The sequence below is a fragment of the Aspergillus steynii genome (assembly GCF_002849105.1).
Source record: "Aspergillus steynii IBT 23096 chromosome Unknown P170scaffold_9, whole genome shotgun sequence".
NCBI classification, from domain to species: Eukaryota; Fungi; Ascomycota; class Eurotiomycetes; order Eurotiales; family Aspergillaceae; genus Aspergillus; species Aspergillus steynii.
The window spans coordinates 597312-616059 of record NW_020194406.1 but is presented as its reverse complement, the minus strand read 5'-3'; the positions used below and the strand labels follow the sequence as shown (position 1 = coordinate 616059).

At 50.6% G+C, this 18748-nt stretch overlaps 5 protein-coding genes across 5 annotated transcripts; 1 reads left to right on the top strand and 4 right to left on the bottom strand.

The window, feature by feature from the left end:
* Positions 1 to 171: 171 nt before the first annotated feature.
* Positions 172 to 1895, bottom strand: P170DRAFT_416839 (class II aaRS and biotin synthetase). The gene is made up of 2 exons (XM_024847145.1): positions 1643 to 1895; positions 172 to 1583 (listed from the first exon to the last, which is right to left on the bottom strand). The coding sequence occupies exons 1-2, from the start codon at positions 1790 to 1792 to the stop codon at positions 216 to 218; spliced, it is 1518 nt and encodes a 505-aa protein (XP_024699606.1). The 5' UTR covers positions 1793 to 1895; the 3' UTR covers positions 172 to 215.
* Positions 1896 to 2742: 847 nt separating this feature from the next.
* Positions 2743 to 4550, bottom strand: P170DRAFT_392467 (MFS transporter). Its single transcript, XM_024845977.1, has 2 exons — positions 4205 to 4550; positions 2743 to 4148 (listed from the first exon to the last, which is right to left on the bottom strand). Exons 1-2 carry the CDS (start codon positions 4487 to 4489, stop codon positions 2874 to 2876), a joined length of 1560 nt encoding a protein of 519 aa, XP_024699605.1. The 5' UTR covers positions 4490 to 4550; the 3' UTR covers positions 2743 to 2873.
* Positions 4551 to 5138: 588 nt separating this feature from the next.
* P170DRAFT_468015 (MFS transporter) lies at positions 5139 to 7730 on the bottom strand. Its single transcript, XM_024852520.1, has 3 exons — positions 7092 to 7730; positions 6102 to 7017; positions 5139 to 6045 (listed from the first exon to the last, which is right to left on the bottom strand). Exons 1-3 carry the CDS (start codon positions 7352 to 7354, stop codon positions 5392 to 5394), a joined length of 1833 nt encoding a protein of 610 aa, XP_024699604.1. The 5' UTR covers positions 7355 to 7730; the 3' UTR covers positions 5139 to 5391.
* An 868-nt stretch (positions 7731 to 8598) lies between these two features.
* P170DRAFT_430203 (inositol polyphosphate kinase KCS1) lies at positions 8599 to 12842 on the bottom strand (the record flags this gene model as incomplete). The annotated part of the gene is made up of 2 exons (XM_024847939.1): positions 8599 to 10552; positions 10621 to 12842. The coding sequence occupies 2 exons, from the start codon at positions 12840 to 12842 to the stop codon at positions 8599 to 8601; spliced, it is 4176 nt and encodes a 1391-aa protein (XP_024699603.1).
* Positions 12843 to 16890: 4048 nt separating this feature from the next.
* On the top strand, positions 16891 to 17966 carry P170DRAFT_430202 (DUF614 domain protein; the record flags this gene model as incomplete). The annotated part of the gene is made up of 2 exons (XM_024847938.1): positions 16891 to 17668; positions 17731 to 17966. 2 exons carry the CDS (start codon positions 16891 to 16893, stop codon positions 17964 to 17966), a joined length of 1014 nt encoding a protein of 337 aa, XP_024699602.1.
* Between the last annotated feature and the right edge of the window lie 782 nt (positions 17967 to 18748).

The window sequence follows — 18748 nt, the reverse complement described above, 5'->3', positions numbered from 1 at the left end:
TGAATGCCCGAAACCTCTAATAATTGTAGCCTTGCAAGTGCTCACTATCCTGAAGCATCGGTAGATAAATGCTCAACCAGCCTCACTGATGCGTATTCATTCTAGGGGAATGTCGCCACTGCACTTTGAACTATATTCAGAAGGCTTCTTTATTACTAACTACCTGTCACAGTACCCTCGACGCTGAGTGCTTCTCAAAGTTGATCATGAGTCTTTCATTCTAACTTATATCCAAACATCGCCCATTTTTGGGCCTCGATTTCACACTGAGGATTAATGCACTTAAAAGGACGGCTTCTTGTCAATATTGGCTGGCTCCAAGGAATACACAAGCATCTTATCTTTGTACCTCGGCCAGATTCAACAACCGAGCTTTGAATCTGTTGCTCGCATTCTTCTGCTAGGCAATGGGGGGCCAGACACACACTGGCCTCTTCCCTATTGCGCAGGCAATGAACAAACTCTTGCCAGTCCGCCACTTGCCGATGACAAGATAAGCTATCGCGGGCTTTCAGAAGTAGATGATTTTGGATACTCTCCAAAAGCACTGGGACTGTATGGGGAAGCTCAGCCAGCGGAATATCAGCCCTACAGCTTTCCTTCGGGAGGTCTCGTCTGTACACGGCGGCATATTGACCCGATAGCTCCTTCATACCTAGAATAATGCACAAGGGAGCCCCGCGTATCTTCCATTCATGCAACTTCCAACCAGGAGAGCCCCTGTCGTCAAGGTCCAGTTTAACGCGCACATCAAGCCCCGCCAACGCTGACTCAATCGAAGTTATCTCGGCTTGTATGGTTGGATGCTCGTGCTTCTTGCTCGAAAACCAACCAGGTATAATAACGACCTGATGCTCTGCAACTCGCGGCGGGAGAACTAGACCTTCGTTGTCCCCATGGGTTGCTAGCATTATACCCATAGAGCGATTCGAGAAGCACCAAGAGTTTTGCCATACATGTACTAGTGGCTTTGGGTCCTCTTCAGAAGTGATTGAAGGATCGGGGACCGTGATATTGTTTGGCTTGCTAAAGCTTTGACCAAAAGCACGGCATGTCGCAGCTTCGGTGAATTGGTCGAGTGCTGGTATATACGCAAGTGCAATAGCCTCAGTGATGTCAGGACCATCTGGGGATGTTGTGACAAGTCTGCTCCGTTGTCCCTTGATGACCGGAATAGCCAGAAAGTCCTCATACAAAGTGGCATAGATATCAAGAACCTGTTGGATTTCCTCATCTGCGTCCTTCGCAGTCAAATGTGCCGTATGTGCTTCCTGTATGAGAAGCTCACGAGACCTCAAAAACGGCTGAGGCTGCGATTCATGGCAAAATAGAGGTTTCCACTGGTTTATTCGAAGCGGAAGGTCTCGGTGGGTTTTGATCCATTTAGCAAAATGCGAGTAGATAACCAACACGGTAGAGATCTGGTCTGTTGCCAAATTCCGGACATGCATTTTATCCTTTTCATTGCTTTTACCAGCGTTCTGGAAAATCGAAAGTGGAAATGCACAATTCTGAACACCTATGGCGTTCAATCGATGGTCAAGAAACTTCTGGATTCTGTCCCAAATTGCACATGATGCTGGCTATGACAGTCACGGAAGCATTAATAGAAGGTTCACATGGCGACCACGGCAGGACATACCCTGAGGATAAAATAGGAATCATCTTTCAGGCTGTAATCTACCAGCTCGCTCTTTTCTAGAGCCTCTCGGTACCACACCCAAAAGTCGCTGTCCTTCGGCGTACTAACTTGTGGAACAGGCACGGCTATGACTGTCTTTCGGCAAGACATGATCGCAACGCTGCAGCGATATATTGAGGACAAAGATCTCAGATATACCGGGATTATTCCCGTCGGTCTAGGCAGGCTATTCTTTTAGAGCATATGAAACGCGTGCTTGCCCATTCAATATGAATCTCACTTCATTGTAGCCTAGTGACGTAGTGATATGATGTCAGCCTAGCACTATGTCCAGTGTAGTCGTTCTTGGGCTCAGGCCCCTGCATTTGTTCGAGGAATGCTAACTGCGCGTTCGATTGCGCTGTTACATCTGTTCTCCGCCTTTCTTTCAGACCCACAAGAATATGCGGATTTGTTTTATTGCTACAGAAGTTAGCTTGAGGCGCCATGTCCTCCTGGCTTTCTCTGCCAGGGAGGGTTACATCGTTTAGTTAGTAGGGCTAGGTCCTTGGCAAAAGAGCGGAGAGGGTAAGATGGATCAAGTATTTCCGGGTATTCGCCTCTCTATGCTCGGGCTGCGCGGATGCAGGATGTTGTTTTGGATTTGGTTAAAGGGTTGCCTTGGTTTGGCTTCGTACTGATTTCTAGCCTTTGGGTGGGAGTCTTTATTGAAGGATTATGTATTATATAATCTATCAGTAAATACTTTAATTGGCATCATAATTTGTCGTATGATTGATATAAACGATAGTAAATTGAATCGCAAGCCTCGAGTTTCATATAGGCTGTGGTTTCAACATCCTTACCTGTGTACAAAAGTCACCGTATTCTCTTCCTCAGTAACAGGCTTTCAGACTTAGGACTAAAGGAAGAGGCTGGGCTAGTAGAGAATCGGCTTCAGGAGGTTCTCTCAGGCACTGAAACAGGACGCGAGGTGGATTTCTTTCGAGCAAAGAAGCAGGATCTAGAGTACACGCTCGTCGATGGGGACAAAAGGCTCATCGTTACAGATACCAGCGCTAAAAAGGTATTAGATAACTGCGACTTTTCACACGTATCTCCCACGACTATACTGGAGGTTGTCCTACATGAGCATCCATAACGAGTTTTCAATAAATTTGGTTCGTCCATGAGCTTTAAAATCTCCCCGGCAGCGCCGTCCCTACATTGATGCAACCCATAACCATGTTTCCTAATAGCTCGACTGCTGCCTACTTCTCAGGTTGGCCCCATACCGCCAAAGAATACCAGTCGCCGGCAATGCGATGCCAATCGACAAGAACGCCAACAAGCTATTCCCCCAGCCATACCCAAGCGAGTCGTATAGACTATTAGAGAACAGCGGGAACGCAAATGCCAGCAGACTCCTCAGAACCTGCGTCGCGGCCGATGCTGAACTCACATGCTCGAGGTACGCATCCATGACGTACGCGTGCAGCGTCGTGTCGAAGATCTGCATTCCTAGAGACAATAATGCGGCGCCGATGTCGACGACGAGCCAGAAGAGATAATACTGCGCGGCCCAGCCGTAGAGCAGGAAGCCGATGGGCGTGAAGAAAACGCCCGGGAGAAGAAGCGGAATCCGAAGCTCAGGGACCTGGGTCTCGCCGGTGTTACTCGTTAGTCTCCGATAAACGTAGTCCATTAGCGGGCCACAGAGCTGAGAGCCGGAGATAGTGCCGACGCAGATGGCGATGTAATGGAGGCCGGAGATTTCAATAGATTCACGGTACGCCGAGACGTGGAGGGAGGAGAAAGAGCTCAGTGCGAAGTAAAGCAGGCCGTAATCGATACCCTCTAAGATAGCCTGCATTTGAATGATGGGGTGAAATGCTAGCAGACGCAGTGGGCGAGACAGACTGTGGCTTAGCTGCCACAAAGTTGAACGGCCGAATTCATGCGTCTCGACTTCGGCGTGGTAACGGGGGTCGCCTGTGTCTTTGCGGAGCTTCTCTGCTCGACGACGGAGGAGGAGCGGCGCGTAGCTCTCGTGGAATAGAAGGCAGGAGGATACTTCGAGGACGACCTGGAGAATGGCGGTCGACCAGAACATCCAGCGCCAAGTAGAATATTTCACAATAAAACCACTCACGATAGGCCCAACGGCGGAGCCCGTTAAGGGAATAAGTAGATATAAACTCAGCGAGCGCCCTCTCTGCTCCGGCGACCACACGTCCCCAAGCACGCCGTACCCCAGACTGTACACTGCACTGGCGCCGAATCCAGCCAGAAGACGAGCGGAGATGAGCAGACCCTTGGAGTGGACAAATCCGCAAGCCAAATTCCAGGCCAGGAACCAGACGTTCGTGATGTGAAAAATGGGCTTCCTGCCATAGACTTCAGACAGAGGACCGATAATTAGCGGTCCAAATGCCGTCGCTAAAAGATACACGGACAATGCCATGGTCGACTCGGTGATGGACATATTCAGCTCTTTTGCCATGGTGTCGATTGCAGGAGCCATCATCTGCAGATGGTTCATTAGCATAGCACGTCTCATCACTCAATCCCGGCACATCATACCGTCGAAACCATAATACGGACAAATCCAGTGCCAGATACTGCCGCAGTGACTCCCCATTTGAGACTTTTGGACCAGTTAAGGGGATTCTCAGGGTCATCAGGGCGGAAGGTGACGAGGAATGCCTCGTCCCTAGCAGCTTCTGCACTGTCAGGAACATTTTTGTTGGGACAGTGGTGACCTTGCTCCAGATCGCTTCTTCCCATGTCTGTTGCATCCCCAAGCTTCTCCTCGTTGCTGTTGCTGATCTGGCCCTGCTCGACTTCCTGTCTGCTGTCTGTCTCCATGACGATTGTCTAGAGTGAGAAGCGTGAATTGAACAACGAGGAGCAGTGAGCGAAGCTGCAATCCCAGGGAACTTCAGGTCCGCCATATCTATACAAGCCCGATGGCTACACAAGAATATCTCGGAGATAAGATCCCATGGTGGTGCGAGTACGGATGAGGAGTGCTCCGTGGATTGACTTCTTTGTCGGGTTAGCAGGCATTCCTGTCCAATGAGAGATGCAAAACAAGTATTTTCGAATTGCACACACCGGCCAATTATCTGGCTCTCACTCCATGATAAATTATATCATAGTGCTTACTGTTTCAAGGCAACTGCTCACCCGGAAATATCACGCTTATCGTAGGGGCCTAAGCCTAGAAGGTCCCGAAAGTACGATCGTGGAGATTACTGAAATCTCAACCTGGAAGTATGTCTACCTGGCCATCCACATGAATACCTACTTGCATGCATGCATATGTGCCTTATTTATGTACACATAACAGGCATGTGGGGAGGGAATAAGTAATTTGTTTGGTTCATTATAATTACTTCTCTCATTGTCCAACAAGGTACGCTTAAATGAGGATCATGAGCTAGGTTTATTCATTCAAGACCATCTACAATATATCCGCCGTAATATTTTGTGGAGCTAATGATAGTAGATAGGTGTTAACGTTAAGCAAGTAAATTGCAGTATATAACTGTCTATAAAATCGATAAATGCCATACCATGCAATGCCCTGGTATGGCTCACTGAATAATGAGTCGAAAACTCCAAGAACCGCCAATCTGAAAATCAATCACGCCAAGATAGCTAAACCTAAGTTCGAAGTAGTAGTCTATGCTGAACCATGTCAAAACAATCTCGAAGATCATGTACGCTATACCAAACTGTGTTTCAACATGAAGTAGGTGAACAAATCAAACAGCAATCTTCTTTCGTCTCCACAACCGCCAGGCAATGGCCCATGAAATGATAGCCACCCATACGCTCAGGGTACATCCAACAGCCCAGAAGCCGAAGCACCGCCAGCCGTGGCATTGGCCGTCAGGAGAGCCGTTTCCGCCATCCGTCGCATCTTGGTAACCCCGTGAGTAGATGACACCCCAGGCAGCGGCGCCGGCGGCAGGGACCATGGCCACGATGCCCCAATTCGTGCCGAAGTTTTCGACGCCCCAGACGACGGATATGATGATCGGGACAAGTGAGAAGGCGCTGCCGTAGCCGAGGCCGATGAAGGCGGTAGTAATGTGAGAGAGTTGCGGGTGATCGATGACTAGTGGGGACGAGAGAAGGAGGTAGCCGAGAGATAGGAGGAGAGCGGAAGGGAGAAGGAATGAGAGTCGTGAAAGAGTGAAGCGTTTCCCGGAGGAGGACACAGAGCCTTCTTCGACGGTGCCGACAAAGTGGTGATTTGCTGGGGGAGCGAAGAGATCCGATAGAGACCCGGTGAGTAGTCGGGCTAGCGTTGAAGTGAGTGCAATGTTGGTGACATGTGTCGAGGGTAGGCCTGCTGGGGAGGGCACGTTTGGAGGGTTGGATTCAGGCGTTAAAGTCTGAACAATCGTACCCAGCTTGATAACCCAAAGTGTTAGCCAGATTTCAAAGAGGGGTCATGGCGATGTCTTACATTGTTGATATATGCCTCCCCCGGGCCGGTGACCAAGAAAAATCCCAATGCAAGCCACCACATAGTCTGGTCTTTCAGAAATAATTTGGTTTCGTAGTTCAACAACCAGTCCTTCTTTCTGCGCTCCTCTTCTTCACGCTCTTTCTCAAGCCTTGCAGCTTCTCGCTCCTCTTCTGACTGGTTCAATGTTCGCTCGTCGTCTGTCGTTTCGCCATCGTCTTGTGCGAAGGTTCCATACGCCGCTCTCACTTCACTTCGGGGCTGGAAGAAATCGTCCTGTCCCAAGAGACCACTTCGTTCTAATTCGTCGACTGCCTCATCGATGTACTTATCTTCCTCATCCACGATCACCAATCCAAATGCGCCGACAATTCCAATGCCAAATAGCAAGATACCGAGGAAGAGAAAGTAGCGGAATACATTCACATCCCCACGGCTGCCGTCCTCGAGGTATTCGCATAATAGGTACGTCCCTACCTGGCTTTGCCACATACCACTGAGTCCGAATGCTGCGATAGGAACAGCAAGCATAATGCCTTTGTGCTTTCCTCTGCCGAAATTCTTCGCACATGTCGTAACCGCACCCAGGTACATGCAACTCGTGGCCATCCCGATAGCCACGAATGCTAATACCATCACTCCAAACGGCCATCCCTCTCCGCCTCTCTCGGAGGGTGGGCCACTCTTGTAGGTAAATGCAGCAAGGAGATAGCCTGCCCCGAAAACCAATGCTGAAAATAAAGACAAAGGCCGTGGCGAGTACCGATCACAGAGATACCCAAACAACGGAACGGGGAGGTACATGGAGACCTCGGCAGCAATCGAGACCGCATTGACTTGGAGCTGAGTGTAGTGAAGGCGGGTAAGGAACAAAGGTCCGTACAACGAGAAGGCAGTGATGCTCCCGGCTCCCAGGCTAATCCAACCAGATATCGTTAACATGCCAAAAGTAACTTTTGGAAAGTAGGACAAACAGACATGATGACTCACCAACTGATCACCCCCCATGCAAAGCTGCAAATGCGTACCACTTCTTTGGCCATCTTTCGACGGTCTCGTTCCACAATCTCGTCAACCACATTGTTCAGTAAGCCGTCTTCGCCGTCATTGGAGAGACTCGACCCCGGGCGGGAGAAATTATTGTCGTGATCAGTTCCATCTATGCCACCGCCATGTCCATCCAGTAGGGGCCGATTCGTATCGAAATCTCGCTTGTCTATCGATGCTCTGTGTCGGCCATTAAACCCAGTCATAGTGTGTGCTGTTTACCGCCGCTCAAAACACTGGTCAACTCAGGGTGAGATCCAAGGAGATGGCGGATTGGGGCAGCCCCAGGAAACGAGCAGCAGCTATAAAGTCCAAGATATAATATAATTCGCCAGGATGATCGCCTGTAGTGAGCTGTTATGGTCCACAGATTAACCAGCTGGGCCGATCAGTTGACTGGTTGAGCTCCGGTTGTCCGCTCTCCGCTACGTCACTGAAGGGGCAGTGGAGGAGCACCACCTGACGCCGGAACGCTGGGAAGGGGAACGTCAACAAGGAATAACAAGGTGAAAATTAAAATATGCGCAGAATGACCCCCCAGAGCCAAAGACCAGGCGATGACCCCGACAGAAATCAGGGAAAGGTTAGAGGAAGAGAGGGAGAAGGAGAGTTGATGGCCAGCAGCAGGAAACACACCGCTTATCACCGAGGCACGTGACGCTTATCGGTGTCACGTCAAGTGGCTGCCTGGCGGCCTTACGAACCCAGTCCGAGGAAAACTTTATGAGCAATCAGTCGCAACGTTGGATTATTCAGTTCTTCTGTCTAATAGTCTGCCCCCACTTATGTACAGCTCACTCATGGTATTTCTGCCTTGACGAAAATATGAAGAGGTCCAGGAAATCGGACAAGTTCCCCAGGAGGTATAATGTGTAAGACACGTCCGAGAAAGAAAGAAAAGCGAAAGAAACAGAATGGAAGCAGCAAGAAAAAACTCATACACGCCAGCAAGAAGTAAAAAAAATGCTCTCTCGCGCAAACACAAATTCCTGTGGAGAATGCACCAGGCATGCAACAGAAATCAAGGCCGCAAGAAGAGCCGTATGCCGTGATTAATATCGTCAGTATCGTATCATTTGACACCCTCAACAAGATTTCGATCCCAGTCATTATAATACCGTCGACATGATTCGACGTCTGAGGGGCAGAGAATAACAGTTTCAAGAACAGAACGATAACGCCCAATCCGGTGCCATGCAATTTCGACGCCGTATCCCGATCCGCAAATGGGATGTTCAATCAGTGGGAATTGGAGCAAAAGAGAAGAATAATATGGAAATGACGCGGCCGCTAACTCCAAATTCAAGCGATGCGGAAGAGGGGGTAACTGAGAAGGAAATCCCAGAAAGGATAAAAAGCAATTAAAACAAGGGAAGAGAAAAGAAGGAGAAAAAAAAATGGAAGGAAAAATAAGGCGGGAGGCAGAATTGAGAGACGTTGAAGGATGATCCTAGAAGCTGACTTCACCAGGATCACTCTCCACCACTCCTTCATCCCAGTATCGATCCGAAGATTTGTCGTGGCCAGACACCTGGGACCTCAAGGCAATGGTCTCGCCTTCGCCTCTCTCGATGAATTCGTCTTGACTGACCTCTTTCATAATACGTTGGAAGTACATCCGCAATGTCCGAAGTCCACGAAGGTAGCCACGGTCGATATCATCTGGATGCTTAGGCGGGCAAGGTGTATCCGGGGGGATTTCATCCTCGCCCGTGACGCAATTTGCGAAATCAACGATCTTTAATTGCACGTCAATATTGTTATGGCCGTCGTCCGTGGCCCGACGCTGAGGAGAATGTCGTTGACTGTCCGCACGGGCGTCGGCGTCGGGCGTGTTCTGTTCACCATCATAGAGGATCAGAAGACTGCTGGCGTAAAGACGGTATCGCCGAAGGCGTCGGATCATGTTTTCCAGCGTGGCCAACTTCTCCAGGATGACGGGGATTTTCCTTGCCACGCTTGTGTAACTGCTACCGTCGTAGAGAAAACGTGTCAGGGCGTCCTGGAACTCCCGCCCGGATTTCAAATCGCGACCGAAGTATTTATCTTCAAAAGAGTACTCTTGCTTCTTTACATTCCAGGTCTGCATACCGCAAAGCCGGACTCCAAGCTGTTGAGAAGTCGTGGATTGACACTTTCGTCGCTGGGATTTCTTCTTCTTCTCGTTGGCTTCGATACCGTACTGACGAGTGCCCATCTTCAAATCTAGCACGCAGGGCTTGTTCATTCCAGCGGTGAGATCTTCCAACAATAGGAAGAACTGGACTCTTTCGTCCTTTCGTGTCTGTGCCTCTTTGGGGTTGGTGGGAAGCCGGAAGCGATTATCCTCCTTTCTTGGAGAGAGTATAAGCTCTTTTGAAGGCGAGTGGTCTGCCGGCCGCTCTGACAGATGTGTGACACCGTTCGTGTTGTTTTTCGGGGTAGATGATGGCGACACTTTCGCACGATAGCAAGGATCTGCCGATGGCATCGAAGCATCACCCTCCATAGAGAATATACCATCTTCCTTATCGCCGCCATACCCGTCATCTTCGAAAAAGATCAGATCTCCGCCGTTGCGGCCATCTTTGCCGGGACTCATACTGCCTCGTCTCTGCAAGCCACTGCCAGAATGGCGTCGCCTGACCTGGCGAGTCCGCGACACCGAGCTTGAGCGCGGCTGGGATTCTTCCGTCCGGACTTTCTCAAGGCGGTTCTTATTCGAGTCTAAGGCGGTGGACGCCGATGAGGACAATCCGGGGCCATCATTGGATTTCTTTGTAATGTCGATGGCTGCAGACCGCGGTGGCTCTGTCGGTACCGGCGCGATTCGACGACTGCTGGCGGTTTGATCTTCCGAAAGATTGGCCCTTCGTCGGACACCATCCGAAGACGTTCTCGGTAGCGTGAAATGTCCTCGAGCATGGCGCCGGTGGTGGTGGATGGCAGGGGGGCTGAAAACCTCCCGCAGAACCTGCTCCTGCAGCTTCCTATTCACGGTGGTAGCCCCCCAGCTAATTTTGGGCTTCTTGACGGCCTGGATGGAAGATTCGTCGTCCATAGAGCCAACCATCATATATCTGTCACCACCGAGTGTTCCAGCACCGTTCCTAGTAGACATCGTGCCATCAGATGTCTTCGGCCTCTGCGGACGTGAAAAGAGGTCGGCTGGAATAATGTGACGGTTGTTCTCCAAGATCACTTTGGGAATGATCCCAGTAACCTGGCTTTGGCTGACAATGCGAGGCTGCTCCACAACCTCCGACACTCGCAACTCACTAACTGGCGGAGGATCACTTGCGACAACCTCACCCGAGTGGTTCGCAGCGTGTCCATTGGTATTGCCATGCTCAATTTGGGCCTCCTGATCGGTCTTGCTCCGCTTTGGTGTTTTAGAAAAAGTCACATTTAGCACACCGATATACCTAGAGCGACAGGGAACACGTCACGGATCAGCCATGTGCATCGGCGGTGAAGGGAGAGAGATACACACCTTGGTAGAAACATGAGCATTTCGGGATGCCTGCGTTCAATACGCTCATAAAACTCATTTTCTCTGTTGTTCAGCTGTTTGCACACGGCACGCCTAGAGAACCGAAACACCGTTGTATGACCCCCCACTTGATGACGGTAGGGTTTCAATTCCACTGCTCCGAGAGGTGCGTTGGAGTCATGCTTTCGGCGCGGACGCGGAAGCCGTTGGCGCTGGGTTGGAGTAGCTGTCGGTGTCATTTCGGCATCATCCGCCACGCTCGACTCCTCATCTGGAGCCGACAATCCACTATCATCCACAGAGCCAGCATCCGATCCGCCCGTGGAGGATTCCACTTCCGAGATGGCACTAAGAGACTTTTCATTTAGTTCTTCTAGTGGTGGGGCCTGTATGTCTTGTAGGTCGCCGTGCAGGTATTTACTCTCATTTTTAGATCGAAGAGATATATCAACATGATGAGCTTCCTGCTCATCAGATACTTTATGTCTCTTGGGCACTAGAACGTGGCTACTCTTCGTCGGTACATCAAATGTCTCTATGCCGCGTTGACCTTGCGGGAAAGGTTGCACTTGATCAACTTCATCAGAAACTGTGACGCGTTCGTGTGGGAAGTATACGGCGGAGGAGATCTGTTCGTCCTCCTCGTCCTCGAACTGAGCCGAGCCACGCCGTTGTTCTTGATCGGTATCCGACAAAGGGGAGAGCCCGCTCAAATGCGCAGTATCCTTGGAAGAGAGATAGTCCCTGCCGCCCTCCGCGTACTGCGTGGGTATACTCCTTGAGAATGAAGTACCGCGTGCACCACCCGGGGTCAGGTGAAAGTTTCGGATTTCCTCGAGCAAGCTGCGAGGGAGAGCCTTGTATGGGCGCTTGCAAACATCATCGACTGTATGCTGCTGAGAGTCTGGCGCGTTGTCCAGGGGAGGGGTTATGAGCGGAACGTCGGTAAACGAGAGTTGTGACAGACTCTTTGAGCTGCGCAGGCCATGATCCTCAACCAGTTGCGGAAGCTGGGGTTGAATGTCGGATCGCTCTGGAACCGGGCGAGGTTGCGAATGCAGGGCCGCAACCTGCTTATCCTGCGGCTCAGGCTGTTGCTCGTCCTGCTTTCTTCCTCGGTCTTCTCTCCGCTTGCGGTCCGGTGAAGTGGTATTCTCCTTGAACAACCCCAGATAGTGACTTGACTTACGGCTGCGCACGTGGGAAGCCGGCTCCGCGTTGGCGAGATTCGCCTCGATGGACTGGTCTACCCGACCACGCCGACTCCGGCTCGAACTTCGCTCGATTTGCGCGCCGGGTAGATGGTCCCCGGGGCCTTGCTCCGTCCATTGCTGGACAGCCGTATCCGTATCGGTAGGTGTGGGCTGGTTCTCGAAGGGGGGAACCATCGGCGGAGGAGAAAGTATGGAGGCATCACTGAAAGAGGCAGAGATTAGACTGCGACGGGACGGCGACCCCGAGAGAGAGGGCTTGGCACCCGCGCCATCAGACGAAAATTTGCGAAGGGGTGAAAAACTCTCCCACCCAGGAACAACCCGCGATTTCTCGTACGCCGTCTCGGGGCATTTCTCCAAGTTCGGGTTGGAGCCGATCGCAGCTAAAGATGAAGAGTGCGAGGGGATCGCCGACGGGAGCACTGGCGGCGAACGCAAAGAATGGTTTCTGCGGACGTCAACTTCCATGTGGGAGAGGTCGACGTGACTACCATGGGGGAGGACCTTGGAAGGAGAAACGGCAGGAGCAGCAGACACATTTTCAGGTTCCAGGTTCAAATTGTTCGGCGGCTCATTGTTTACGTCCTCCACGGCCGGAAGTTGCGGTGTGGCACTGGACTCGTTATCAGAAGGCAGATAATGGGTTGCGAAGATGCTATCCCGCTCAGACAACTGGGGGCTGTGAGACAGATCCGAGCGAGCGAGCTTTTCGGGCGAGGTGATCGACGACCTTTTTAGAGGGAAGGCAGACGAGGGTTTGGCCCATTGACGAGCCGTGGGGGATTCGGCGCGGGACGGGGAAGGAGCTTGTTGGATATCTTCATGTATGAGCTGGTCCCGGGGGTGATGGCTGTGGTGGTGGATGTGGTTGCGGCCGTGGTGGTGGCGCCGCTGCTTGCCATGGGGACGATCGGGCTCTCCAGAGCAATCATGTTGGGCAGACGCAGCAGGAGGTGTCACCAAGGAATCCGACAGGGTATTCTCTGACGCAGACGGAATTCTTGACATGGGGAGAACATTGGTCGGAGCTGCACGGGTGAGGGAAAGGGTCGACAGAGGCCGAAAAGGGAGAGGCGTCGCAGGGAAGGTTATGGTTGGTGTTTCATGCGAAGGCGGAGGAGCAGGACTAGAAAGGATCTGGCGTCACCGAAGGAGCCAAGAATTGGGAAAATCGAAAGATCCAGGAATCTTGGCCACGTTCCGGGGGAAGGGCAGCTTACAGGCTGGAATTAGGTGCAGGCGGCAGGATGACGGAGAGTCCTCACAGGACAATGGATTGGGTTTAGACAGGTAAAATGATGTATGTTATGCGATGGGGGGGTGGGAGAGGCAAGTCAGATAGACAAGGCAGGGAGACCCGGGACAAGGTAGTTAGTTCTAAATGCAGTTTAAAGCACTAGAGAGTGGACGAGCAGTAACCGGGGGAGTTTAGTGGGAAGAGTGGAAGGAGACTAGGAAGAAAAGCGTTTGGCTGAACCAGGAAGAAATGACGAGGATCGTCGTCACCGCCTTTGTGGGTATTGGAAGATTGGAACCTAGGGGGTTTTTAAAGGGGGGAAGGAAAGAGAAAAAAAAAAAAGAACAGATAAGAGTGATCATCAGGAGAAGGGAAAAAGTCAAGCCAAAAATGGAAAATCCCAGAAAAACCACCACCCCTTCCAGCCGTCCAGGTTGTCTGCCGTCCTTGTAATTTGATCCCAAACGACGTCCCGGACAGAACGCAAAGCGCAACGAAACCAATCGAACGCCCAAGTCGAGGGGATCACAAAAATCAGAAAGAAGTCAAGAGGCCGTTGGTGGCCAATCACCGCCCGCGCAGCCCGGCAGAAAACCGGGGCTGGTCACCTGCCGGCGGGCTAGACCAAGCCGGGCGATGTCCCGTAATGTCCAGTCTTGTATTGTGACGCAGTGGATGTATCCAGTCGGCTGGGAGGCCCCGTCAACTACGCTACGGAGAAATCTAGAAAAAATCGATGGTTTTCCGGGGTATTCAAAACTAGTCCTGTCCTACTCCGTCTCTCGAGACTCCCGTTCACATCCTAAGACGTGATAGTCGTCTCCCTGCTGAAAATTGGTTGATATTATTGCGTGATATTCACCCGGATCAGTGACCCAATCGATAGAGTCCTGCTGCTCGGCTAGGCAGTTTCTATTTGTCTATCGTTTCTCAGAGGCCAAGGCCCAGATCTAAGACACCACCTTACCGAAGTACCTGGATGGCTGTATGCGTACGGACAACGCGGCGGTGCTGGACACCTCCATATGATGGATATCATCCCCCACTCTAATCAATCTCAGCACCAGACTGGCCACCAAGGAACCGGACCTCTCGGAATGCAGGCTGAGGCTGTACGACGCTGGGACTATCCCTATGTACTACTTTGTACGTACTCATAATGCCCTCTATGGTCGGGTACGTATACATCGGGAATGTCTCGATTCTTGGATCGAGGGATGATCCATTTCCACTCCCAGCCGGTGCCCTCGGGACGAACAACGTTGCGCTTAACTTTGGGTGAAAGCATTCGTCGTTTTACAATTTCCTCAGGCGGGGAAGTCAGGACATCCTATCTAGATACTTCGCAAGTCACAAATAGTCGGACTTCCAGCCGTCCTCTTGACAATCTTCTACGTATGGTCAGCACTAGATGTCGAAAGATAAGTGACCTTATCCCGTACACTTTGGGTGGTCAATTGGAGGCAAGCGCCAGATAACAGCATGCCGGTCATCTCCAATGTGAGATACGGAGTAAATTGAAGATACGGAGGAGGGACCATCCCTTCCATCTCCACCTTTCCTCGCTCACCTGACTCGCGCCAACCCCGGCTCTACCAATCAATGGGCAACGTGACCGGCGTGCTGGCCGAGGCCGCCTGATAAGCATCAGAGCCGATTCAGTAGAAGATTGTCAACAATAGGTAACATTCATTCCTTTGCTCACCGTACGGTATCAAAGCATCCCAATTGCTTTTCCCCTTGCTTGATCGGCCTCCGTTTTTCGATTTTCTTGTTTTCCCCTCCTCTCTTTCCGTTCAATCCCGTCGGACTGACTTCACTCCTTCCTTGATTCTTTAGGAAAGAGTTATCCCTTATTAAAGGCCACTATTGACAATGATATCAGCCCAGAAATGGTGTCTTGCAGTTCGTACGGACTATCTGATGTAAGACCCGGGCCTTGGAGTTCAGACGCTCAATCTCCCAAATCAACCTCTGCCACGCCAGATAATATACGCACAGGTTCTATATAAACCTCTCTTCGAGGCAGGATCCCCCAATTTTCCTCCCTGTCTCTTGTGGGGTTGTCCATTTGATTAATTCATTTTTATTTGGATTTATTGATTTTCTCAAAATATTTCATTATCGTCTGGTGGTGAAGCGCAAGACACAATTCTGCAGTCTACCATTAATAATTCAGGATATGTATCTGTTTCACACTGAAGAATCGTGCAACACCTATCCTGCTTCATAAATCGGAGTGATAAATCCAAGCAATGCAGCCATCTGCAGCCACACTGGCAACCATGCCTTGAACCGGGAGCTGCGTTGCGGCTTTAAGTCTTGTCATCCTGGTCCCTGCTAATTGCTTTCTTCTTAAGTCGTGTTTTGTATGTGTACTTGGTTGAAGCGCCATCAAGGTATACTCGTCGTATCCGGGATAGCCAATTCTGGACCACTTCGAAGGATGAACAAATCGCGACAGGTCCAGTTGGGAAGCCTTGAAGCTATAATCAATCCATGGATTTAGCTTACCAAAACCGTGGTCTAAGCTCACACCGGGTGTCATGACAAGGGTCAAATCTGGCACGTAATAGAAAGCGCTCAACCACCCCTCTGCGGGTGCGCGTAGCATCCTTCTCTTTTCCTGCATCATCGATCAATTCGTTTTCCATACCATATTTGACGATCATTGATAATTAGATTTAAATTATTGTCTTTTTCTTTTTCTTTCTTTTTTTTTTTTTTATATATATTCTTCTTCTCTCTTTCTTTTCTTTGCTTCATTATTTATTAGCATTGGTTTCCTTAGTTTGGTTACATCATTCATGTGACATCGGCCCGAAAACAAATATATTTATTGAGGTGAGTGGAGATTTGATTTTCATTTGAAATGTACTCAACTCTTCCTCAAAATCATTCCACTCCCTAAATTGAACCTGCTTCATTAAAGACTCAAGCTGAATCACGATCTAGTGTGAAATTGCATGCAATTGCCCGAGAAGTTGCTGACAGTTCCTATGCTCCAACCTGACTGGCCAAGTTCTTGACGCCGAAGGCAGATCACCCTCCAAGCGCCCGTCCCCATTACGGCGCAGTCAACATGCCTTGCGGGCAACAACCAGCTCGTCCAATGTGATTGCAAGGTGGAAAACTCGGCAATCGTCAAGTGTGACGCGACGGACCGGTGATGTGACGAGAAGCACCTACGAGTCCAACGGGAGGTTCCGAGCTGCCGCCAAACCAACGAGAATCCCTACTGGCGTGGAGTTCTCGCATCATGCAGGCCTAGGAGGTTGGCGCGACGAGTGATTCCAACGACGCTGTTGCAGCAGTTATTTGAGCTCTGGCCATTGGGATCGCGCCCTCCCCGCAGCAAGATGGGTACTTCTCAAGCGCTCGATCTCCACCCTGCACGGGTCTGTCACCTCCAAAGCGAAGGTTCTCAGGTTACACTTAATGCTGCTGCCTCCCTCTTGATGGCCGATTTTTGTTTTTTTGTTTTTCCCCTCCGCTCTCTCCAAGCACTTCCGACTGTATACCTGTGTTGGCTTATGGCATCGAGTTGCGACCATCCTTGCAGTATTGATGCGCTCCTCGGGTAGGTTTACAAACGGCGGAGGGAACTACGCATTATTGGCACTGGTAGCTCTTCATGGGATGACTACATAAGTGCGAAGAAAAGCAAATAATTCACACGTCCTGAATAATTGCAAACGCACCTCGACCACTCTATCCAAGACTGCCTCGTTTTATGCATGCACGACTGCTTAAGGTCGCATAGCAGAGCGTGACGCGTGATTTGAAAGACGAAAGCACCAATCGCAAGGGACCACAGCCATGGCTAGACGACTCCATTTGGATACCTCCAATTTGGGAGCAAACCAACGGTATTCATTTCTCGAGACACCCTTAGAAATGCAAACCGCGGGCTTGCAAATTCCTCCGCAGCCGCCGCAGCCGGCGACCGTACCGGAAGCACAGCACGAACAGGCTACGCCTGAGCAAGTTCAACAGCCACTGAACGAAAAGACACATCCCCTTCCAGCAGGATCAGACCTCTCTCATCATCCACATGGTCCGAATATCGATCATCATCCAGCGATCTATGCGCCTTTCGCCGATGAGGCGCCCCAGCAAAACCAACATCCCGACGCAGTGGTGCCTGACTACTCGTATGTGGTTCCTCCAGGCTCTCCGGGGCCACTTCCAATCAAGACGAATCCGGCAGCCCCGGATCAATATCCAGAACGCCTGCCCGTCGCTGTGGTACCGGATGCAAATCCTCTGCAAACCCCGCAAATGCCTCGTTTCCCCCCGCCTGTTGCCTCCGGAGCCCCCCACACGTCAGCCGTGGATGGTCTCACGGTGTACCATCAACCAGGACAGGTAGCCCATCCGAACCAAGTGGTCAAAGGCGGAACGTGGAGCCACAGCATGTGCGACTGTTCCAATATCTGGACTTGCTGCCTTGGCTTGATCTGTCCTTGTATCCTATACGGGAAAACACAGCATCGGCTTTCCTTGTTGTCGAGAAAAGAGGACCCCACGAACATGCTTGGCTATGAGACATGTAATGGGTCCTGTACTGCGATGGCCTTGCTGTGTGGATGTCAATGTGAGTCAAGTCTGGCTATCGATTTAACTGGAGCAGAAGGGAAACCTAACATGACACTCTAGGGCTACTGGCGACTGTCCAACACACTCGTACACGTAAAGCGTACGGCATCCGAGGTGACATTGCATCGGACTGTGTCCGAGCGACTTGCTGCACATGCTGTACCCTCATCCAGGACGAAACGGAAATCAGGAAACGTGAGGAGGAGCGGGGAAAGGCAGCCATAGCCACGGGGACAACTTTGGCTTCGCCCTATTTACCACCAGTCCAGATGTCCTATGGGCCTCCGCCAAGGTGATCGACCTATGGCTTATGCCCGAGGCTCATGGTGTTGGGTTGCCTAAGTCTTGGAGATCCGATCTTCTATCGTTCATGGCCTCTCCATTCATCCTTCATAATGTGTTTGTCGTTTTCTCGTTTCTCCGCTGATCCCATTCGGCTGTTTGCATACGAGGTTGTGCAAACAATAAGCGTGATGTTTCTTCTCCATTTTCACCGGATATACCATTTGCATTGATCACAGAATCCGGACGGATTCGATCATCCTTTGTTGTATTATCTTTGCTTGACCTCTTTGTCCATCCTCTTCTCTATTTTATGATTTCAGAAACCCCCTTGCATTCTGGCGTTTGGATTTGTCACAATTCCCCCTTCTATCCTTCATTTAGTGTCCTCGGGCCGATCGGTCTAGGGTCTTGTACAGAGATGGCAATGCATGTACAGCTGTTACGATACCAAAAGATATTTTTTGCCTCAAGGCAGTTCTTCAATTCTTCTAAATTAGATGAGTAAATGGTAGTTATTCTCACATTGGAACTTACCCACTGGTGTGCTTATCCCGACAGTAGGTACTTTGTAGATGTCTTCTACAGCTCCATGTTCTTCCCGCCAATAGTCCCCCAAACTAGTGAAAATCAACTCAACATCAAGATGATTGTCTGACTACCTATTTTCTTTTTTTCTGTCCGTCTCCTTACAAAAGCACCCGAAGATACATAACTCCAGTCAGCCGGCCTGACAAAAAGCACCTGTCAATCGGCCATTGGGGGAAACGCAAAAACCAAGCGGCAGGTCAACTGC

Coding starts and splice junctions, on each gene's coding strand:
- P170DRAFT_416839 (XM_024847145.1), bottom strand. CDS start 1,792: ATGTCTTGCCGAAAGACAGTCATAGCCGTGCCTGTTCCACAAGTTAGT. Junction 1,584..1,642: donor ATTCCTATTTTATCCTCAGG/GTATGTCCTGCC, acceptor TGACTGTCATAG/CCAGCATCATGTGCAATTTG.
- P170DRAFT_392467 (XM_024845977.1), bottom strand. CDS start 4,489: ATGGAGACAGACAGCAGACAGGAAGTCGAGCAGGGCCAGATCAGCAAC. Junction 4,149..4,204: donor TCCGTATTATGGTTTCGACG/GTATGATGTGCC, acceptor AACCATCTGCAG/ATGATGGCTCCTGCAATCGA.
- P170DRAFT_468015 (XM_024852520.1), bottom strand. CDS start 7,354: ATGACTGGGTTTAATGGCCGACACAGAGCATCGATAGACAAGCGAGAT. Junction 7,018..7,091: donor GCATGGGGGGTGATCAGTTG/GTGAGTCATCAT, acceptor TGGTTGGATTAG/CCTGGGAGCCGGGAGCATCA. Junction 6,046..6,101: donor GGGAGGCATATATCAACAAT/GTAAGACATCGC, acceptor TGGGTTATCAAG/CTGGGTACGATTGTTCAGAC.